The sequence below is a fragment of the Bos mutus genome, chromosome 18 (genome assembly GCF_027580195.1).
Source record: "Bos mutus isolate GX-2022 chromosome 18, NWIPB_WYAK_1.1, whole genome shotgun sequence".
NCBI classification, from domain to species: Eukaryota; Metazoa; Chordata; class Mammalia; order Artiodactyla; family Bovidae; genus Bos; species Bos mutus.
The window spans coordinates 15,728,848-15,753,012 of record NC_091634.1 but is presented as its reverse complement, the minus strand read 5'-3'; the positions used below and the strand labels follow the sequence as shown (position 1 = coordinate 15,753,012).

The 24,165-nt window shown below is 37.8% G+C and overlaps 2 protein-coding genes across 18 annotated transcripts in view; one reads left to right on the top strand and one right to left on the bottom strand.

The window, feature by feature from the left end:
• The window catches only part of ZNF382 (zinc finger protein 382), a 68,028-nt gene that overhangs the window by 32,078 nt on the left and 11,785 nt on the right, over positions 1 to 24,165 (bottom strand). For 2 of the 14 annotated variants that reach the window (XM_070387879.1, XM_070387885.1), the window contains exon 1: positions 2,511 to 2,637. The exons of 2 other annotated variants lie outside the window; for them this stretch is intronic. Coding sequence is in view for 1 of the 12 variants with exons in the window: in XM_070387875.1 (XP_070243976.1) it covers positions 2,351 to 2,427 (77 nt within the window). In the remaining 11 variants the exon portion in view is untranslated. 10 more of the 14 variants (XM_070387888.1, XM_070387881.1, XM_070387877.1 and 7 more) reach the window with 7 other exon arrangements.
• Positions 2,675 to 23,610, top strand: ZNF529 (zinc finger protein 529). Of its 4 annotated transcripts, XM_070387894.1 has the most exons (6): positions 2,681 to 2,811; positions 3,967 to 4,090; positions 12,223 to 12,339; positions 14,749 to 14,842; positions 16,032 to 16,158; positions 20,271 to 23,609. In XM_070387894.1, the coding sequence occupies exons 4-6, from the start codon at positions 14,834 to 14,836 to the stop codon at positions 21,680 to 21,682; spliced, it is 1,548 nt and encodes a 515-aa protein (XP_070243995.1). In that variant the 5' UTR covers positions 2,681 to 2,811; positions 3,967 to 4,090; positions 12,223 to 12,339; positions 14,749 to 14,833; the 3' UTR covers positions 21,683 to 23,609. The 4 variants fall into 4 exon arrangements, with proteins under 4 accessions (XP_070243994.1, XP_070243995.1, XP_070243996.1 ...); XM_070387893.1 differs by lacking the exon at positions 3,967 to 4,090 and having other exon boundaries at positions 2,675 to 2,811; XM_070387895.1 differs by lacking the exon at positions 12,223 to 12,339 and having other exon boundaries at positions 20,271 to 23,610.

The window sequence follows — 24,165 nt, the reverse complement described above, 5'->3', positions numbered from 1 at the left end:
TCCCATGGAAGACAAACTGCCAAATCGTTCTTCATGGACTTCCTACCAGTTTACATTATCAGCAGTGCATGAGAACACCTCCCCAAACCCTAATGAATGCAGCTGAAAATAATTTTAATCTCTGCCTATCAGATATATATATGTATGAAAGTGAAAGTGAAGTCGCTCAGTCGTGTCCGAGTCCTTGCAACCCCATGGACTGTAGCCTACCAGGGGACTCAGTCCATGAAATTTTCCAGGCAAGACTACTGGAGTGGATTGCCATTTCCTTTTCCAGGATATATATGTAGACATATACATATATATGGCTCTAATTTACATATTTCTTATATGAGAATAAGGTCCTTTTATTTCTTTTCTGTGATAACATCTTATAGTATATTTGTTTTTCTCATGGTGGTGTTTATTTTCTAATTGGTTGACATTATCTCTTTTTTCAGTTTAATAAGTTAACCTTTTACCTATTTTAAGTTGAAAATAATTTTTAGCTGCTCATCTATTAAAATGTTTTTGCCTTGTGAAGATTTCTTCCCTATATGTATTCTTTAGCAATACTATGTACTAAACAGTCCATATTTTCTCAGTTAATATGAAATGCCATCTCTATCATTATTACATATCCCTACATACTTGAGAATATCTGGATTTCTGGATTTTGTATTTAATTTCTCATACTTGAGAATATTTGGATTTTCTATTTAATTTCTCTACTTCATCTCTTTATTGATTCACCTGTACATTCTAGTTAATTAGCAGTTAATTATTGAAAATTAACCATTCTTTATTAGTAACTTATAAATAGTAGTTTAAGTGTTAACTACTAAACAATACTTTTTAGTAATACAGGTATAGCAATAGAAATTGGTCTTTCCATTCTGTAGGTTTCCAGGCAGAGAAGAGAATATTTTGTTAAATGAAGTCTGATGTATTGATTGTTACAGTGAATGTTTTAATTAGCAAAATAATATTTTAATTACTAAAATGAGATTGGTCTTAAGATTAAAAGTATACCTAATACTTTTATTTCATGGAATGCCTGAAGAAGCTATTGACCTTGCCATAGATTTCATCCAGAAGCAGGAAACCTTATTCGTACATCACTGTTTAAAGTGCTGCTAGTGTGTGCTCAGTAGTGTGCAAGTCTTTGTGACTCCATGGACTGTAGCCCGCCAGGTTCCTCTGTCCATGGAATTTTCCTGGCAAGAATAATACTGGAGTGGGTTGCCATTTCCTTCTCCAGAGGATCTTCCCAACGTAGGGATGGAACCCCCATCTCTTGGGTCTCCTACATTGGCAGGCAGATGCTTTACCACTGTGCTACCCGGGAAGCTCCCTGAAAATGCTAGTTATGGGTAAAAAAAATGTTTTGTTTCTTTTCTGCATGCTACCCGTAGAACACTAATCATTTTAAAACATTGGTTTTAGTTAGTATGGATTTCCCTGGTGGTTCAGACGGGAAAGAATCCTCCTGCAATGCAGGAGGCCTGGGTTGGATCCCTGAGTCGGGAAGATCTCCTAGAGACAAGAATGGCTACCCACTCCAGTATTCTTGCCTGGAGAATCCCATAGACAGAGAAGCCTGACGGGCTACACTCCATAGAGTCACAAAGAGTTGGACACGACTAAACGAATAATGAATGCTTCCCTGTAGAACCTTACCATCTGGGAATTATGAAATCTTACCCCTTCCTTTCCAGTACTTATACCTCTATTTTAGCTGCTAAGTTGCTACTGAGTTACAATTTTGGAGGCAGGCTTAATGATCTCTATTCAGATAATCAAATCTTTACTTGGTCAAACCGAGTTTCTCAATCAAAAAAAAACTATCACAAAACAGTAACAGTAGGTTACAAACACACGCAGAGTTAAATTCTATCACTTCAGAAAAGCACCATAGCACAGGCACCCGCGTTATCATTCACAATCTCTGACAGCACATTAATAATTACAGGCAAAGTCACAAAATCACATCACAAATCATTTCGCGTCTCCATAGTCACCTGCGGTCTCAAACAGGACTCACACCTAATCGGAAGAGAGGCACATGCAGAAGAATCCACACGCAGCAACGAGACTCATTCAGTTTTACACAGTCAGCCCCAACATGTACAGAGCAGCAGCACGCATCCGAAACGCTGCAGGTTGGGTACAGGCGGCCGCCTCCATTTGGTACACACACCCCCGCTGTGTGAGGCCCTGCTCCTAGCGATGGAACTCCCTCGGGGTCAAAACAGACAAAAATCTCCCTTCGCAAAACTCGCTCCAGGTCACACAAGATTGTCACCTTCAGGGTCACGCCCACAGGCCACGCCCAAGGCCGTGCTCTCACAGAATTGAGTGTCTGGTTTACCAAGGGCCCGGTTCCGGTTCCGTCCTCATAATTACAGGCTCGGTGTGGACTCCCGGCTTCCCCCCTAGGCTCCCCATCAGGTACCGCTTCCCTTGTCTGCTCTTCGGGGCCGGAACTCCCAATTCACGCCCCCTCCTCTGGGCCCCTAGGACCTACCAACCTCACCCCAGCCAAGGTCGTCTGCGCCTGCGCACTCCCGCACTGGCTGGCGCTCCCAGGAGTCCACGCGGCGGCGGGTTAGCAGCGGCGAGGTCTGGGCTGCCGGCGCTTGATCTGTTTCTGCCAGGGTCCGCTTTTCCGGGTTGGACTACGTTTCTCACAGGCCCTGAGGGCACGAATGCACGTCGGCCTCTGGTTCATTTTCCCCTAGCCTTGTAGTCATAGTTTGCCTAGTGGTGAGTGGCGGTGACTCCGGTCTGGATGCAGGAGGAGCTCACTGCTGGAGTCTTGAAGTTTCCCAGGTACGGATGCGGCAGGTAGAGGCGGGAGCCTTAGTCTTTGCAAGTTACCTGCTGAGGAAGGTGATTGTGGGTGTGACTGTGTGACTGCGTCAGCGTAAGATGTGGTTATAAGTGCTATGAGAAAGAGCGAGAGCGAATGTGTGAGGGACGGGACCAGGTTGTGTGCATGCGGAGGCTCTGACTGGTCCAGGTTAAGAGCCTAAGAATGTGGGCGGGGCCTTACTAATGACCCTGGTCGGCGGCGACTGTGATGCGTTATGTACTGTAACTAAGTAACCATTTGGCTCCACTATTGTAACAGGCTACAGTCTGATCACTCCCCGCCTAAGTACTTCCCAGGTGGTCCAGTTCCTAAGATTTCAGGCTTCCATTACAGGGGGCGGGGCTTGATCCCGGGTCAGAAAAGTAGTTCCCACATGCTACAAATAAACATCAAGCTACCATCACCTTTATTTAAAAAACAAAACAAAAACTGGCCTGATGTGGCTTTTTCACTTTTAGTAGGGTAGAGCTTCATTTTTGTAGTTCTAGCGTTGAGGAATCCGTGGAAAAGATCCCTGTGTGACTGTCTGTCCTGTTAAGACTCTGAGGCCCTTGTTACCCACAGAGACCCTCAGTTTTAAAGCATGGCCCCTGTTCCCTTCATCAATGTACCCTGACTCTGTTGTCTAGCTTAAGAGCTTGATACACAGGCATTCAGTACATTTAGTGCAGCCTGTTCTGGCACTAATTGTCAATTCCATGGTTTTCTTGGAATTTGTTGGAATTCTGGGTTTTCTTTTATTGCCTCTATGTTTTCACTTTTAAGAGCCAGATTACACCGGAATGCTAGCTGCACAAAAATAGCATTCTGGGTCTTCAGTATATTGAGAGGTAGAATGAAGGTTGAAACAAAAAAAAAGCACATTTCTGTGTTTGTTAGGGCGATTTTAGAGCTGGAATTATCCCTAAAGCAGGGTGCTGGGAAACCATGATATTAAGGCATCAAGAGTAAAATTTCTGCTTCCAAAGATTCCTCTTGGAAGCTCTGTGGTGGCAAGCTGCATACTGCAGACATACAGTATTTTCATAGCTTTGTCAACAGGGAACTAAGGTGAACATAGAAACAGATTCTGGTCCTAGGCTACAGTTAACTGATTTTTCTTTATGATACAGGGAAGGATCAACAGTATTCCAGTCTTTCTCATTCTTCCACTGGGTATATTGAACATTGATGATGGAGGCTTGCTAGCAGTGAAGATTGTGTTCTTATTTAACCTGTGTTGGTATGAAAGGCCTGGTATGTCATGATTCCCTTTCTCCTCCAAGTTTTGCTGAATTCTAAAAGAAGAGCCGTGAAAGGAAAAAAGTGTTGCAGTCACACATCTCAAAGCCAAGCTAGAGGTCATTTTTGAGCTTTTCTGTTTCATGGAATGAATTAAATGCCCTGCCAAATAGTGACTAATCCATTTACCTGGTCTCCAGGCCTTCTCTTCTTAGTTAATGATAGTTATTAATACCATGAGGATGGACCCCTTCTTTCCCAGTTCCTCATCAAATGCCCTTCCTACAGTTAATTTCTGTATAACTACTCACCAGCACCTTGCCCATGTGCTCTTTTTGCCTGAGTAGATTTATGACACAGAAAGAGTCCTCTGTTACATGGTGATTTGTTAAGGAGGAAACCAATGCTTAGGCAGAATTACACATTAGATACTTTAGATTTTATTCAAAGACATGAATGAGGTAATGGCAAGGAAGGAGAAGGTTTTATTTCAGTAACAGTCTTCAGTAAAAACAAGCTTCTGTTTTGGAGGCCTTTAAGAATATTATCATCCCCTGGAGAAGGAAACGGCAACCCACTCCAGTATTCTTGCCTGGAGAATCCCATGGACAGAGGAGCCTGGCGGGCCACAAAGAGTTGGACACAACTTAGTGACTAAACCACCAAGAATATTATTGGGGATATGTACAGAGACATCTTTTTGAAGGGCAGACATTTTTTCCCAAAGGTTTAGGAGATTTATGTGGTACCAACCAGTTCTTGTATAAGATTTGTTATCATTTTTTTCTTTTTTGAGTCACATAATTGTGTAAACTGAGAGTCAGTACTATATAATGGTCTGAGTCTTGAACAGAGGTCAGCAAACCATGACCCTGTAAGCCAAATCCAGCTTGTAGCCTATTTTTTTTTTTTTGTATGGACTGTGAACTAAGACTGGTTTTTAACATTTTTCTGTCACTGAAAGCATATCAAAAGGAGGACAATATTTCATGACATGAAAATTACATAAAATTCAGATTTCAGTGTTCATAAATGAAGTTTAGAATTTTGTGAAGACATTTTGTGGAAATTTGTTTTCTCTCTTGTTATATTAGCATCTACATAATATCCTTGATTTTGTCTTTTGGCTCACAAAGTCTAACATATTTACTCTCTGGTTCTGAGAGGGTAACAGGCAGGAAGGCCAGGGGTCTCCAAACGGAGAAAATAGGCTGCAAGTGTCAGACTTTTTTTATCCTTCTCTAAAGCAGCAGGAGGAAACAAACTAGTGATATATATATTTTTCCTTTCTCTATACAAATTTAAAAAGAGGTTTCTCTTAAAATACTGTGTTGCCATAATGACACCTGGTTCCACCTGAAGTGAACTTTTCTCAAATCTTGAGTTAACCAATGCACTTTTCTTATGGAAATATGTCTTAAGCTATGTTAATATACTATGCATTTACCCCCAGACTCTGTCTTCAAGTCAGTTCTGCCCAATTGACAAAACATTGTTCCCCTAATCTGTGTAAATAAAACTATTTGTATGGTAATCTGCCTTTCCACAAGATTCAAGTCAAACGTTTTATGGCCATTCTCTGAGTTTTAAGACATTTCTTTCTTTCATTAAGAGACCACTAGTAACTATATAACATCCAGCTAAAGACTAGCAGAGGGGTATTCTTTCTGCCCCCTTCTGATGCCTATGTCAGAAGCTTTCTCTATCTCCTTTATACTTTAATAAAGCTTTATTACACAAAAGCTCTGAGCGATCAAGTCTCGTCTCTGGCCCTGGATTGTTCTTCTCCTCTGGAGGCCAAGAATCCCGGTGTCTTTTCGTGGTTCAGCAACAACCTTTCAGTTCTTTACAGAAAAATTTACTAACCTTTAATTGCAGAGTCCACATGGTGCTAGTGGTAAGGAACCTGCCTGCCAATGCAGGAGACGTAAGAAGTGTGGGTTTGATCCCTGAATTCAGGAAAATCCCCTGGAGGAGAGCATGGCAACCCGCTCCAGTATTTATACCTGGAGAATCTGATAGAGGAGCCTGGCAAGCTACAGTGTATAGGGTCGCAAAGTCAGTACACAACTGAGCGACTTAGTAGGCACATATGCCACATCCTGTACGCCTTGTGTCCTCAGAATCTTTCTGATAATTTAGGGCTTTCCTGGTAGCTCAGCTGGTAAAGAATCTGCCTGCAATGCAGGAGACCTCAGTTTGATTCCTGGGTTGGGAAGATCTGCTGGAGAAGGGATAGCCTACCTGTTGCAGGAAGGAGGACCCCTTCCAGGGCCCGAAACTGGGCTCTTGTCTAACACTCGGAAATGAATTGTCCTAGGAGACACATGTGCTGACAAAGCAAGAGATTTTATTGGGAAAGGGCACCGGGCGGAGAGCAGGAAGGTAAGGGAACCCCTACGGTGATGGGATTAGTTTCTGGGTTGTCTTAAGCCAATCAGTCTGACTCAGAGTCCTTCCTGCTGGTGTAGCCTTGTTCAGCCAAGATGGATACCAGTGAGAAGGATTCTGGGAGGTGGTTGGACATGTGGTATCTCCTTCTGACCTTTCCTGAACTCTTCCGGTTGGTGGTGGCTTATTAGTTCCATGTTCCTTACCAGGACCTCCTGTCATAAAACAACTCCTGCAAATGGTTACTATGATGCCTGGCCAGGGTGGGTGGTTTCAATCAGTGTGCTCTCCCTAACAACTCCCCCCTGAGAGACTTCATACTCAAGATACTTTTTGGGAATTGGGGCACAGGTCTCTTTCTTTTGTAACTTCTTTCTGTTGTGCATGGGTGTAGGCCTGCCTAACAGAGCAAAAGTCTCTCTCTACCAGATCTAAATCAAGGTATTTTTTGTCTGAAACAAGCATTCATCCTTGTAATAACAGCAATTTAGTTTGAAACTTTGGGCTCTTCTCAGAGACGAAATAGACAGGGGCCAAACAGGAGACCTAACAGGATGGTCATCACTCATCCCCAGAAACAGGAGGCAACATTTGGGGTGAGCGCTGCAGGGTTTGTGACTTTTTTTTTTGATTGTTTGGTGATGAGGCAACAGAGCTGTGTTTCAGGAATCTTGTGTTTAGTCTGAAGTTATCATCCTCCACCTGGGTGGGGGCTCCAGTTTCACAGAACTCAAAGACATTGTTATGCATATTTCTTTGAGTAGGAACCAGGAGCCTGTCTGGAGCCTGAACCACCATTTGATTGTTTCCCATCTGTTTCTGTATCCCCTCCCTTCCCTGATTAGCAATTGTTTGAATCTACCCTTTGGAACTCAGGGAAGGTCAAGGAGGCTGAATGAAGCCTATATCTTATAGATAAGAAATGGAGAACACAGAACAGATCTGTACTCTAGAGCCTCACAGAGTTTTGTTCAGTTTTAATTTAGTGAACTAGGCAACTATGACTGTGATAACTTCCTGTCAAAATGAGGCATAGGACTGTATCAGCTTGGCGAATGCACACAATTGGAAGTATTTCTCAGTTCCAAGTTCTAGATCTGAGTCTTGTATGATTAAGATCTCAATTTCTTGGTCTGCCATTTTGGTGTAACAGACCCAATTAGAAGTGGTTGGAGGAGTGATAAATGTAATTTTAATAGACTAAATCTAATTTCTTTTTAGAAGAAAAGGCCTGAAACCCAGTCTGGACCTGGCACTTGGGGAAACTTGTAGCCAGGTAGTCAGTTGTCTAGTTTTATAAAAAGTAAGGTTGCAGTTACTAGCTTCTAGAAGACATTGTTTTGAGAATGGTGGCATCCAAGCCTGACATGACTCAGAAACCTCAAGTGTTTAGGAAAACAAGGTCTAATCTGAAAGTATACCCATAATTTGGTCTTGGAGTATGGAATGAAGCAGGGCAAAGGCTAATAGAGTTTTGCCAAGAGAACGCAGTGGTCATAGCAAACACCCACTTCCAACAACACAAGAGAAGACTCTACATACGGACATCACCAGATGGTCAACACGGAAATCAGACTGATTAATTCTTTACAGCCAAAGATGGAGAAGCTCTATACAGTCAGCAAATACAAGACGGGGAGCTGACTGTGGCTCAGATCATGAACTCCTTATTGCCAAATTCAGACTTAAATTGAAGAAAGGAGGGAAAACCACTAGACCATTCAGGTATGACCTAAATCAAATCCCTTATGATTATACAGTGGAAGTGAGAAATAGATTTAAGGGACTAAATCTGATAGAGAGTGCCTGATGAACTATGGACGGAGGTTCGTGACATTGTACAGGAGACAGGGATCAAGACCAACCCCATGAAAAAGAAATGCAAAAAAGCAAAATGGCTGTCTGAAGAGGCCTTCCAATTAGCTGTGAAAAGAAGAGAAGCGAAAAGCAAAGGAGAAAAGGAAAGATATAAGCATCTGAATGCACAATTCCAAAGAACAGCAAGGATAGATAAGAAAGCCTTCCTCAGCGATCAATGCAAAGAAATAGAGGAGAACAACAGAATGGGAAAGACTAGAGATCTCTTCAAGAAAATTAGAGATACCAAGGGAACATTTCATGGAAAGATGGGCTCAATAAAGGACAGAAACAGTATGGACCTAACAGGAGCAGAAGATATTAAGAAGAGGTGGCAAGACTACACAGAAGAACTGTACAAAAAAGATCTTGACCCAGATAATCACGATGGTGTGATCACTCACCTAGAGCCAGACATCCTGGAATGTGAAGTCAAGTGGACCTTAGAAAGCATCACTCCGAACAAAGCTAGTGGAGGTGATAGAATTCCAGTTGAGCTACTTTAAATCCTGAAAGATGATGCTGTGAAAGTGCTGCACTCAATATGCCAGCAGATTTGGAAAACTCAGCAGGGGCCACAGGACTGGAAAAGGTCAGTTCTCATTCCAATCCCAAAGAAAGGCAATGCCAAAGAATGCTCAAACTACCGCACAATTGCACTCATCTCACACGCTAGTAAAGTAATGCTCAAAATTCTCCAAGCCAGGCTTCAGCAACATGTGAACTGTGAACTTCCTGATGTTCAAGCTGGTTTTAGAAAAGGCAGAGGAACCAGAGATCAAATTGCCAACATCCGCTGGATCATGGAAAAAGCAAGAGAGTTCCAGAAAAACATCTATTTCTGCTTTCTTGACTATGCCAAAGTCTTTGACTATGTGGATCACAATAAACTGTGGAAAATTCTGAAAGAGATGGGAATACCAGACCACCTGACCTGCCTCTTGAGAAACCTGTATGCAGGTCAGGAAGCAACAGTTAGAACTGGACATGGAACAACAGACTGGTTCCAAATAGGAAAAGGAGTACATCAAGGCTGTATATTGTCACCGGCTTATTTAACTTATGTTCAGAGTACATCATGAGAAACGCTGGGCTGGAAGAAGCACAAGCTTGAATCAAGATTGCCGGGAGAAATATCAATAACCTCAGACATGCAGATGATACCAACCTTATGGCAGAAAGTAAAGAACTAAAGAGCCTCTTGATGAAAGTGAAAGAGGAGAGTGAAAAAGTTGGCTTAAAGCTCAACATTCAGAAAACTGAGATCATGGCATCTGGTCCCATCACTTCATGGCAAATAGATGGGGAAACAGTGGAAACAGTGTCAGACTTTATTTTTTTGGGCTCCAAAATCACTGCACATGGTGATTGCAGCCATGAAATTAAAAGACGCTTACTCCTTGGAAGGAAAGTTATGACCAATCTATATAGCATATTCACAAGCAGAGACATTACTTTGCCAACAAAGGTCGATCTACTCAAGGCTATGGTTTTTCCAGTGGTCATGTATGGATGTGAGAGTTGGGCTGCGAAGAAAGCTGAGCACCGAAGAATTGATGCTTTTGCACTGCGGTGTTGGAGAAGATTCTTGAGAGTCCCTTGGACTGCAAAGAGATCCAACCAATCCATTCTAAAGGAGATCAGTCCTGGGTGTTCTTTGGAAGGAATGATGCCAAAGCTGAAGCTCCAGTACTTTGGCCACCTCATACAAAGAGTTGAGTCATTGGAAAAGACTCTGATGCTGGGAGGGATTGGGGGCAGGAGGAGAAGGGGACGACAGAGGATGAGATGGCTAGATGGCATCACTGACTCGATGGACGTGAACTCTGGGAGTTGGTGATGGACAGGGAGGCCTGGTTTGCTGCAATTCATTGGATCGCAAAGAGTTGGACATGACTGAGCGACTGAACTGAACTAAACTGATATGTCTGATGGTGGAATTGATGCAGGTTGTAAAATATTCAATTTTTAAGGAACTTATAAGTCAATAATTACCCACAATCCCACCATCTAGAAATAATCATTGTTAATAACATACATTCTTCCAAAAATTTTCTCTCTAGGTATGTGGGGCTTTTAAAATTTTTTTGGAGACATAATATATAACGTTATATTAGTTTCAGGTGAACAACATGATTCAATATTTGTATATATTTCAAAATGGCCACAATAAGTCTGTTTCAACATTCATCACTATACAAAGTTACAAGTTGTTTTTTCATTGTAATAAGAACATTTTAGATTCAGCAACTTTTTTATTCTCTTAGCAACTTTCAAATATACAATACAGTATTATTAAATATGGTCATCATGGTGAACATTCATCCCCATGATTTATTTAGAATTAAAATTTACTTTTTGACTACCTTTACCCATTTTGCCCACCCTCTCACCCCCCATCTCTAGCAGCCACCAATTTCTCTTCAGTGTCTAGGAGTTTGTCTTTTGTTTTTTTAGAGTTCATATATTAGTAAGATCATACAGTATTTGTCTTGCTCTTACTTATAGTGTCTTCAGGGTTCATCCATGTTTTCACAAATGGCAAGATTTTATTTTTCATGGCTGAATAACATTCCATTTGTGTGTTGGGATGTGTGTGTGTGATATTTTCTTTACGCATCCATCCATCCATGGACAGTTACATTATTTTCATTACTTGCTATTATAAATAAGTAATGTTGCATGAACTTGAGGGTACATAAATCTTTTTCAGTCAGTGTTTTAACTTCCTTAAGAAAAATACTCAGAAGTGCAATTGCAGAATCATATGGTATTTGTTTTTAATTTTTTAAAGGACCCTCCATTCTGTTTTCCACAGTGGTCTTACCAATTAACATTCCCATGAACAGTGAACAAGAATTCCCTTTCTCTGTGTCCTCACCAGCATTTGTTACCTCTTGTCTTTTTGATAATCACCATTCTGAAGGTTGAGATGAGGTTTCATTGAGGTTTTGATTTCCATTTCCCTGATTAATGATGTTGAGCACCTTTTCATGTACATGTTCGGGATCCTGTTCCTTGGAAAAATTCTATTCATACCCTTTGCCCATTTTTTAAATTGAAGGTTTTTTCCTATTGAGTTGTATGAGTTCTTTATGTGTTTTGGATATGAACCCCTTATCAGTAATTTGATTTGCAAATATTTTCTACTAGTAGGTTGCCTTTTCATTTTGTTGATGGTTTTCTTTGGTGCACAAAGTTTTTTAGTTTGATGTGGTCCCACTTGTTTATTTTTGCTTTTGTTACTTTTTTCATGCTATCTCCAAAAAGAATCACAGCCAAGACTGATGTCAGGTTGTTTACCCACGATATTACCTTCTGGGAGTTTTATGGTTTCAGGTTTTATGTTCAAGTCTTTAATCCATTTTGACTTTATATTTATGTATGGTGCAAAATAGTGACCTAGCTTCATGCTTTTCCATATGACTGTCCCTTTTCCCAATAACATCTGTTGAAGAGCCTGTCCTTACTACATTGTGTATTGGCTCTTGTGTCATAAATTGACCATAAGTATAATACTTGGGTTTATTTTCTGAGCCCTTTATTCTATTCCATTGGTCTGTGTGTATGGCTTTTTTTTTTTTTTTTTAAATAACATACTGTATTGATTACTATAGCTTTGGAATGTAATTTGAAATCCAGCTCTTTTTTAAATTCTTCCAATCAATGAGCAGAGGATAGCTTAATTTTTCTGAGTGCTCATTATAAGTCTATAGAAATGCAACTGATATTTGGTGTATGGATTTTGTATCCTGCAACTTTACTAAATTTATTACTTCTAAGTTTTTTGATGGAATCTTCAGGGTCTTCCTGTATATACTATCATTTCATCTGCAAATAGTGACAGTTTTACTTCTTTTCTCATTTGCATACCTTTTATTTCTGTCTTCCTTTTTTAGAAAATGTAATTGCTGTAGCTAAGACTTCTAATTCTGTGTTGAATAAAAGTGGCAAGAGTGGGCATCTTTGTCTTGTTCCTGATCTTGGAGGAAAAGCTTTCAACTTTTCACCATTAGGTATGATATTTGCTATGAACTTGTTATTATGCTGAAGTATGTTCCTTCTATATCCACTTTGCTGAGTTTTTATCATAAATTGATGTTTAATTTTTGTCAAATACTTTTTATGCATCTATTCAGGTGATTATGTGGGTTTTATCCCTCATTTTGTTAATATGTTGTATCATATTGTTTGGGGGATGGTGAGCCATTCTTGCATCCATGGAATAAATCCCACTTGATCATGGTGTATGATCATTTTAATGTATTCTTGAGTTCAGTTTGCTAATATTTGTTGAGAAATTTTAAACCTGCCACATAAATCCGTTATGTGAAGGAGAAGAAATATGTATGTGTACTGTCTTTTAAATTACATAATTACCTTTACTAGTGCTCTTTGTTTTTTTCACATGGAATATGTATTACTACCTGGGACTTACTTTTAACCTGAAGAACTCCCTTGAGTATTTCTTTAAGACAGGACTGCTAACATTTAACTAATTCCCTCAGTTTTTCTTTATCTGGTAATATCTTTATTTCATCTTCACATTTGAAAAATAGCTCTTGATTGAAAGTTTTTTTGAGCACTTTGTATATATTATCCCATTGCCTTATGGTCTCCATTGTTTCTGTGCAGTGTCATCAAGTAAACTTATTAAGGATTCACTTTTAAGTGACAACTAATTTTCCTTTCTGCTTTCCAGATTCTCTCATATTTCACGATTTTTACCATGATTTGTCTGTCTGTAGATCTCTATGAATTTATTCTATTTGGTGTTCATCAAGCTTTCTGGATATATAGAGTAATATTTTTCAATTAATTTAGGAACTTTCATCCATTATTTACTTGAATATGTTAAAATACTCCTTTACGCTTTTCTGTTACATCTATTACAAGTGTGTGCTTAATGGTTTCCAACATTTCTCTGAAGCTCTTTTCATTTTTCTTGTTTTTGTGTTGTTGTTCTTCAGGTTGCATGTCTATCAAGATACCTTTAAGTTTGCTAATACTTTTTTTCTGTCTACTTCATATCAACTGTTGAGACATTCTAGTGAAATTTACATTTTGGTTATACTTTTCAACTTCAGTATTCAGAATTTACATCTGGTGATACTCAGTTCAGTTCAGTTGCTCAGTCTTGTCTGACTCTTTGGGACTCCATGGACTGCAGCACACCAGACTTCCCTGTCCATCACCAACTACCTGGTGATATTAAATAACTTCTGTCTCTTCACAGATTATGACATTATGATCATACCTTCATTTACTTTAAGCATGTTTATTGTTTATTTGAATATATTTATAGTTGTTACTTTGAATTCTTTGTTCAATCTAGTTGTTTTCACAGTCAGTTTCTATTGTTGGTTTTGTTTTTGGTTTATGGGTTGTATTATCCTGTCTTGTTTATGGAAAGTTGACATTTTTAGATAGTTGTTTCAACTGTGATAGTTTTGTCTCCTTCCCCTCTTGTTATTGTTATTTATATTTATTTAGTAACTGGCTAAATTAAGTGAAATCTATCTCCCCTATAGTGTAAATCTCTAATAGTGCTCCTTGGAGTATAGACTTGACTATTACACAGTCACCCTTGGATGGCAGTGGTCTTGACAAGGCTCTTTGAATGTCTCTTTACCTGACCACACCAAGCTGTTACGATTCCCTAATTGTGACTGATGGCACTATTATTTTCAGAAATGTCCTAGGGATACACTGCTTCACAGACTAAGGAAATCAAGTCAGTATTTGAGATTTGTTCTGACAGTACAAAGGGCTCCCCAAATATCTTTCTCTGATCCCTTCTAACAAAAATAGCCTGCCTACAGTTTAGCATTTATCTCCAATGAATTTTTCAATCTTTATAGCCTTTCACTAACCCCAATAGCTTTTCACTAAAATTTCCACTGTTTTTGAGAATATCCTTATCCTTGAACTTCTCCACACTCCATTGGAAATGGAGAGGGATATGGAGGGGGTTGCTCAGTAGTCTTAGGTCTCAGCTCCCTCTCTTGGCATGGAACTCCTACCCCATGAGCCAAAGCAAAGATGATTGAAACCGCAGTATTCTCAGCAGTGCCACACCCAAGGTACAGCCTACAGTTCTCACCTGGCTGCTAGGCAGTTGCATGCCTTAGTTGCATTTGCCTGAGCAAAGGTAGCTGGGGGCAAATGAGAAATGCTGATGTTCTCCTCCTCCCAGGAAGATAGTTATCTGACTGGGAGCAGAGATTGAGGAGGAGTGAGGAAGTTTGTGTCCTTAGTTGTACTAGTTTGGAATAGAATCTTTTTCTCACTAGGATGGAGGGATAAGGAAGGGTGCAGATTAGGTTCAGATACTGCAGACTTTTACAGTTCTTAGTAAGTTTTACTAGATTTTCTTGAACAAATGTTTCTTCATTTGCTTTGTTTTTATATATAATTTTCACCAGTTTCAATGGGGACAATCTCCATAGAACTCCTCATGCTGTCATACCAGAAGTGGAATTCCTCGACCAATTCTTTACGGTTCTAACCATGGACCATGTAAGTTGCTGTTTCTCTCCTTTGTGAACATTTCATTTACCTGAATCTTCCAAGAAAACAGCTTTAAGAGCCTACCCCCCACATCCTCATGAAAACCCCCATTTTCACTTTCTAGTGAGAGTTGGAGTCAAACAGCACACTGTACCTTCTGTGTGCCTACCTCTTTTCCAAGTAATGTTCAGTGTTCCTATGTATACATTTTTTATTCAGAGCGGTTATAGGGTAGAAACAGAATCCCCAGAGGGAGGCATTTACCATCCTTTTACATAGTCTTGAGAAAAAAAGCAAATGGATCCATTTAATGACATATGAGCAAACTCTACTTCTGAACAGACCTGATTTTCCAGGTAGATTGGATTTGATGTTGACTAGTCCAGTACTCTTGCCTGGAAAATCCCATGGATGGAGGAGCCTGGTGGGCTGCAGTCCATGGGGTCTCAAAGAGTCGGACACGACTACGCAACTTCACTTTCACTTTTCACTTTCATGCATTGGAGAAGGAAATGGCAACCCACTTGTGTTCTTGCCTGGAGAATCCCAGGGACGGGGAAGCCTGGTGGGCTGCCGTCTATGGGGTCACACAGAGTCGGACACGACTGAAGTGACTTAGCAGCAGCAGTCTCAGACATAAATAGTAGATTATTATTGATTTCAGAATTGGAGAAGACCTTATCCAACCTATGTCTAAATATAATTAAGGCACATATATTTTCACCAAGCACACTACTCTGCAGCCACTAAAAAGCACTTAATAAATAATTTTTCATTAGAAGTTATAATTCTTATATAATGTGAAATGGTGATTAACAGTGATGAACTTGGGGTTGTAAGAAATTTTAAAACATTGTTCATACCCTATTTTCTAAGCTATATATTTTTCCTGTACTGAGGAACAAGGATGTAGAAATTCATTATCATTGATAATTCATGCCACAGGCATGTGACGTACAATGTTCATTTACAATGCTGTGTTAATTTCTGCTATACAGCAAAGTGATTCATTTATACAAATATATATTCTTTTTCATATTTTCATTATGGTTTATTACAGGATATTAAATAGTTCTCTGTGCTATACACTAGGCCCTTGTTGTTTATCCATTCTATATGTAATAGTTTAATTCTTTTTTATCTTTTAGTCAAAAATGTTTCCTTCAATTTTACATGTAATATGTGTTTCTTGTTTTAGGAATTGGTGACATTCAGGGATGTGGTCATCAGCTTCTCTCAGGAGGAGTGGGAATATCTGGATTCTGCTCAGAGGGACTTGTACTGGGATGTGATGATGGAAAATTATAGCAACTTGGTCTCATTGGGTAAATTTGGCTGTTCACATAATTTAGAATATGTTCCGTAGACTATCAGTTGACATTCAGTTAATTCAATGCTATTTTTTAAGACACTAGATGAATTTCTTCTCCAAGTTTCCAAATGCATGGATTGAGCATGGTTTTGGAGATGACACCTCCTTTTAGAACCTTCATCATTCTTCATATAATTTGTATGAATTCCCTTCTTAGTTTCTTCATATAATTTCTGCCTTCCTTGATACCCAGAGAGCTAGATCTGATTATAGGATATATAGAGTATATCCTTTAAGGTATCTATTGTATTTTGTTTGAGCCCAGAGTTGCTTTAAATTCTTTATATTATTTCCTTACCCACCTCTGGGAGAACAGCTAAGATACTGTCTTGATTTGATATGATTATCAAAAGAATAATTTATGTTGTTAGATTGGCAAACAGAATTCATATTCATTGCCTGATACAAGTATTGTCTTATACCTTCTAGAGGTTAAAGAACTTTGCATTTAACATTAAGTCAGAATTCTAGCAAGGACCTCTTAATGTTTTAGAAAGCTACTTGTTTTCCTCTCAGCTTATGTAGTTCTTGCCTTGTACCAGGCCCTGTTTTAAGCCCTTTTAATATACTGAGTTACCTAATTCTGCAACCCTATGACATAAATACTACTTGCATTATTTTTCTTTGAAGAGATTGCTAAGACTAATATTTAGGCTACCTCTCCAAGGTTACATGGCTAATTAGTATCAGAAGCAGGTTTTATTATGTTACATTTCTGTCTTGTAAGCAGGGTGTTCCATTTCTAAGCCAGTTGTAACTACCTTACTGATGGAAAGAAAGTTGCTCTGGAGGGTTGTGTGGGATGTGACAAGTAAATGGGGCCAGGAAAGTAAAGACTTGATGAAACAAGGAAAGTCATCACCAGAATAAAAAGCCTAGCCTGTTCAAGAGGAGGCAAGCCCCTGTGATGTTTTGGGGAAACTCCATTTGACTGATCTCTTCTTTATGTGTCATTATGGATTTGTTGATTTTTATTAGTTTAGTATACTTTAACCCATCCCAGCCTTTGACTGTTGATACCTAGCTATATAAATACTGAGGAATTCCTTATGGATTTTTGTGTACCATTGACATGATTCTTTATTTCTTGAATATATTATTGCTTTCTGAAGTTTTCCTAGCCTCACTCTATATCTTCCCTATCCTAGACCATACACCTGAATTGGTTAAAAGTGAGTTCTTCTGGTCTTCCATGTTTTATGTGTTTTGCTTCTTTAAAAATACTAGCTATAAATTTTATTTAGTTGTTTACTTAACATATTTTAGTACACAAATTATTTTTCCCCCTTTTTCAATTCTTGCATTGTCAAAATGGTGGTCTCCTTCAGATAATTTTTGTGAATTTTGTCATGACTCATTAATATTATAACATTCTTGCTTCTGTCACAACCGTCAAGGGCATATCTTCTACCTTCCCTGCTCCAGGTTATGGCTCAGATCTTTATTTTAGGAGCCCTGGCTCATTACCTGGTTACTGCCACATCTTAGGTAATAGGCATGCTTATGATTTTTTTTTTTCATGGGAGGTAAGTCTTTGACAATTTTATCTCTTTCTAGCAAATTGTTCTTTTTTTCCCCCAACTTTTATAGCATCTAGGGTTTTCACTATTTATTTACCTACAAAATAATTGATGTCAACATTTTCAAATTGATTAGCAGAGGAATCTAATATCATTTTTAAAAATATCCTCTGTGATGGTTCTTTCCCTTCTTTGTCATTTACATTTTATATTTGTTAATTATACTCTTTACATGTTTATAACTCATCACATTCTGATTCTGTATTTATTCAATTCTCCCCTCACCTTTTCTTTAGGTCACTTTGTTCTCTTCTATCTTCTTGAATGGGATGTATACACTGGTTATTTTCATTCTTTCATTTTTATTAATATAACATTTAAATCCTTTCTTTGTGACTAATGTTGTTTCATGGATTTTCAATATGTAATATTTTCAGTGCCACTATTCTCAGAAATTTCAATACATTTCCACAACAACTGAACAATTGTTTGATAGAAAGCTTCTTCATTTCTAAAAGGAAGTACTTTTAATTTACTGATACTGGCATTCATTTATGATTTTATTGTTGCAGTCAAATAAGATGTTTGCATTATTTCACCTTAATTATACATAACATAATTCAGTCACAGGAAATTATTTTTGTTCTTTATCATACAATGTGTATCAGTCACTTTGGATTTTCCTCAGGTTCTTCCCTCATTGATTGCCAATCTCCAGCTAGGTCCAACAGATTGTTTGTTACAAGGTGCCTTACACTATTTCCCACCTCTACCTCCCTTTTTTCCCACCTCCTACCTCCACTTTTACATAGCATTTCAGCCACAGCTTTACTCAGAACTGCAGAAGCCTTAAAATATGGTATATACCTATTATAATATATAAAACACTGATATTTTGGGGGAAATATAGCAATGGTTAGTTTTGAGTATAAGAAAATGGAGTATTTGGGAAAGAGCATGAAGGAAAACATGTAAATATAAACTAGGATTTCAATAGGATAGATGAATAATAGTGACAATACTGCTGAAGAGAAGTAAATAAAACATCATCTTTATTGATATATGGGATAAAGAAACTCATGAGTTTGCATAGGAGGAAATTAATAGCAATGATGGAGATAATATGTATAAGTAGAGAGGCAATTAGAAAACAATCATTTATAAACACTATTATATATATACATATGTCTTACTATATTAGAAATTTCATATGTATATAAATTTATGTATATAAAATCACTGTAGTGTAGTGTGATATTTTTAAAAGCATGGAGGCATGCTGTAACTATTGTACTATTCTTATAGTTACTTTGATAGTTGTATTCTCCAGTGACATATTTGTAATATTTGCTTTTATTCTTAGATTCCTTTCAACCAGTGATTTACTTTTCTTGTAACTGTCAACTACTATGACCTTGAGCCTTGATATTCAGTGGGACATAAAATAATGATTTTGTCTTTTTGAAGTTTAAGGAATAAGGAAATAAACAGTATGACAACAGAGTAAATTTCAGAATACAAAATTGAAAAAAAAATGGGTATGAGGGCAAGGAACTAGATATTGGAATAGAGACGGATCTATGAACTTACTTAGAGTCAGCTAGTAGTACATCATTTCTGAGGGTACTTACTTTTAGACCTGGACAATGAAAAGGAGATGGTGTATAAGGAGTCCGTTTCTGAGAAATGAAACATCTTGTGGGTATCTCTAAATGATAGGAAATGTGGTTTGACATAGGAGGTGAAAAAAGATTAGGTGAAAGGGGATAATGGATTAAAGTACTGTCTTACAAGCACAACCTTGTTATCCATGGTAAAGTATTGGGATTGTATTATAAAAGAAAAATCTCAGAAAACTGTTAGAATGTATAGATTATCAAATTTTCATCTGTATTCACAGTATCTCTACAAGATAGCCAATAACTAAATTCCGTATTTGTAAATGTTGATTCAGTTTATCTGGATTATGGATTAGTTCAGGCACATCAGTGTTTGACAAGCTTACTGCTACTGCTACTGCTACTGCTAAGTCACTTCAGTCGTGTCCGACTTTGTGTGACCCCATAGACAGAAGCCCACCAGGGTCCCCTGTCCCTGGGATTCTCTAGGCAAGAACACTGGAGTGGGTTGCCATTTCCTCCTCCAATGCATGAAAGTGAAAAGTGAAAGTGAAGTCGCTCAGTCGTGTCCAACTCCTAGCGACCCCATGGACTGCAGCCCACCAGGCTCCTCCGTCCATGGGATTCGCCAGGCAAGAGGACTAGAGTGGGGTGCCATTGCCTTTGACAAGCTTACTAGGTGATAATCCAACACCAAAATTTCAGACCCACTGCCAATCCATATCTCTTATCACAAACTTCATATCCTTATGTTATTATGCTCTTATCCTTCTCTGAGCTCTCTTTACCTTTCTTCAAACTTTATTAACAATATTTTAATCATCAATTTATGCTGTGAATTATTTTCAGTTTTTCTACTGCGCATTTTATAACTTTTATTTTTGTGACACATGAAAAAAGAAATTTTTCTTTTCCCTTTCTTTCAGACTTGGAATCCAAGTACGACACAAAGACTTTATCTGTAGACAAGGTCATTCTTGAAAAAAATAATTCTCAGTGGGAAGTAATAGAAAACAGTAAATTAGTTGGCCTTCAGAACTCCATTTTTAGAAATGATTGGCAAAGCCAAAGGAAGACTGAAGTACAAAGACCTGAAGTGGGAAGTTTCAGTCAAATAAAAATCATCTCTGAAAAGGTACCCAGTTACGAAAACCACAAATTTCTTACATTACATCAGAGATTTCATGATAGCAAGAAGCCCTTTGAATATAAGCAGTATGGGAAGGTCCTTAGTTGTGAATTAAGTGTTGATGAATATGAGAAAATTCACAGTGGTAAAAAAACCTCTGAATGTAGTAAATATTGGGAAACCTTTGGAGTAGATGACCCGTATACCCTACAACTGAATATTCATACTGCTGTGAAACCTTGTAAATGTATGGAATGTGGGAATGTATTTAGTTTTTATGAAGCCCTTAGTGTACACCGTGATGATCAGAAGTGCTATAAATGTAAGGAATATGGAAGGACTTTTAGAGGAATTGAAGCAATCACTTCATTTCAAAGAATTCACGATTGTAAGAAACCCTATGAATGCACTTTCTGTGGGAAATCTTTTAGAGTGCATGCACAACTTACTAGACATCAGAAAATCCATACTGATGAGAAACCTTACAAATGTATGGAATGTGGCAAGGATTTTCGATTTCATTCACAGCTAACCGAACATCAGAGAATTCATACTGGTGAGAAACCATACAAATGTATTCAATGTGAGAAGGTCTTTAGAATTAGTTCACAGCTTATTGAACATCAGAGAATTCATACTGGTGAAAAACCTTATGCGTGTAAACAATGTGGGAAGACTTTTGGAGTCTGTAGAGAACTTGCTCGACATCAAAGAATTCATACTGGTAAGAAACCCTATGAATGCAAGGCATGTGGAAAGGTCTTTAGAAATAGTTCATCCCTGACCAGACATCAGAGAATTCATACTGGCGAGAAACCATATAAATGTAAGGAATGTGGGAAAGCTTTTGGAGTAGGAAGTGAACTTACTCGACATCAGAGAATTCACAGTGGTCAGAAACCTTATGAATGTAAAGAATGTGGAAAGTTCTTTAGACTTACTTCAGCTCTTATTCAACATCAAAGAATTCATAGTGGTGAGAAACCATATGAATGTAAGGTATGTGAGAAGGCTTTTAGACACAGTTCAGCCCTTACTGAACATCAGAGAATTCATACTGGAGAGAAACCTTATGAATGTAAAGCATGTGGGAAGGCCTTTAGACATAGTTCATCCTTTACAAAACATCAGAGAACTCACAATGGTAAGAAACCCTATGAATGTAAGGAATGTGGTAATGCTTTTAGTTTGGGCAGGCACCTTACTTGATACTGAATAAGTTATACTAGGGAGGAGTCTTTTGAATGAAAGACATGTATAAAGCCTATTTGTTTCTGAGTTTCACTGAAAAAAACCTGTGTATTTATTGACAAGATTCACTCTCTGTTAAAACTGTTTTCAGAATTTATGGCCATTCTAGAAGCAGAATTGTTCATTCATGAGATAAATACTTTCAGCTTTGTTCAATAGTGCCAAATATTTCTCCTTTTTATATCAATCAACATTCTGAATATCCATTCACATAGGATGGTCCCTGTTAATCCATTTTTTAAATGTGAGAAATGTATTCTCCTAATTATCAATTATTTGAGTTATTTTTCATATGAGTTTATCCGTGGATGTTTTGCTTACAGTTACTTTTGGTGCTTGTGTTTTTGTTTTTTTGGCTATTGTTTTTGGCTTACTGTTCTATAATATTGCTCAGATATATCTTTTGCATTCTAATTTTTTGCTTGTTATATATGGTATACTTATCTTCTCCAAAGAGCCAGAACTCTCAGATACTATGTGGTTTTAAAGTATTGTGGTCCTGCAAGGTGTTTGTGTAGATTTGTTTTCTATTGATTTTGTTTTAATGGTAGATGTTTAAACTTTCCATTATCATCAAATGTTTGAGTTCTTTTTGAGTTTCTATGTTGTTTTGACACAACAGATTTCCCTAAATACCTCCTGCAACACAATTCCTTTAAGGAACCTTTTCACCTCTAGGCAGTACCAGTCAGGATCCAAATGAAATGGCATTTTAAATATTTCATAAAATATTCTAACCCAATCTTAGCAGTCTCTTAGTAGCTTTAAATGGAGGGGAAACTTTACAGCTATTGCAAGGATTATAAATTGATCACTAAACTTAAATAAAGAGGGTTTATAAACACTACTATTGCATGGCTTTGATTGGGTTTTATAATTTTCCCTGTTATTCCCACTCAGTGTTGTCTTACTGTGGTTGGCAGTTGGACTATCAGTAGACCTTTGATTTTAGCAGTCTCAGCTGACTCAGAAAAAAAAGATGAAAAAGAAAATAAGACAGCTAATAAGGTTGCAAATCTTAACCACCCATCATCTCTTTCTTAGGAAAGTTGACCTGGTTGTTAATCAAAGTGATCAAAAGCCACACTGGTTAATAGATTTTTTATAAGAATATTTACCTGTTATATTTACATATATTTACATCACTATCATTCATTAGATTCTAATTTTTGAGATTCGTGTCCTGCCCAGTTTTGCATGATCAGCAGTAGTAAGTAAGCTGTTTTCTACTTGGGTATTATTGAGCTATGCTTCCCTTACATATTCCTTATTAGTATTTTATTTAAGCTAGCAGTTAATAAAAGTATATAACTGATAGGTAGTTCATGTCCTACAGAATAAAAGAATGAGTCTCTGTTACTACCCTTATTAGGATACTTGCTATTTCATATCTTGGAAATAGTTCAACTGTATTATAATTATTAATATTGTTTTCAATACCTCACTCTACTTACTGAGCTATCATGTTACCACACTGGTGAGTTACTCTTCTATCCTACTCTAACTGGTTATTCTAAGTTACCATCATGCTGATTAATTTCCCTCTTCTTGGGTAGTACTCCAGAACTACTTGCCCCACAATTCTTCTTGTGGTTTAATATTTTTTGCTTGCTTGAACAAATTAAAACAGTGAGCTATCAAAACCTTATATACAGACTTAAAATTAATGACAAGTAAAATAAACATGTGTCTTGATACTTATTTTTTGAAACGCTAATGAATAAATTAAAAAATTAATACAACATTCTTATTGTCTCCCTTATTTGTACTTATAGCTACATTTTGGTCATATATCATTAATATTTTTCTTTGAACTTTGTTATGAGCTCGTGTCACTTCACAATCTGCTAATCTGATAAACCAGAACATAATTATTATTGTAAACTGTTGTTTTTGATTCTTGTTCATGGTGCTCAAATTGACAAAACTTTACTTGTTTCCATTTTCTTTTTTTTTTCATTTCCTCCTTTATCTCTTCCACATGTTCCCTACACTACTTGGAAGCTTTGTTTTTTTTCCCCCCCAAATACAAGGAGATGTTCCTGACCTATCCTGTTTATTGCTGCCATCGACCATGAAATTGGCTACCCCAAAGAAAGAATTCTGGTTCAATTTAATGATGAAGAATTCTACTTCATAAAGGGAATGAGGAAAATAGAAAATCACCATAATTTTATAATTATATAAAAAAATCCATTGATGAATGGTAAATATGAAGGTGAAAGTATAAGGGAAAAATGGGATATTAGAATTATCTCATAATATCTCTCCCAAGTATTTAATTACAAAGATAAAACATTGCTTACAGCACTTTTACCCAAATAATCACCAATAGTGACATTGGCATCAAGGTGATTCACTAAGAAGGGCAAAGACTTGGGTAGTATTCTCACCAAAACATGCACGTGCTATGTGCTAAGTCGCTTTAGTCATGTCCGACT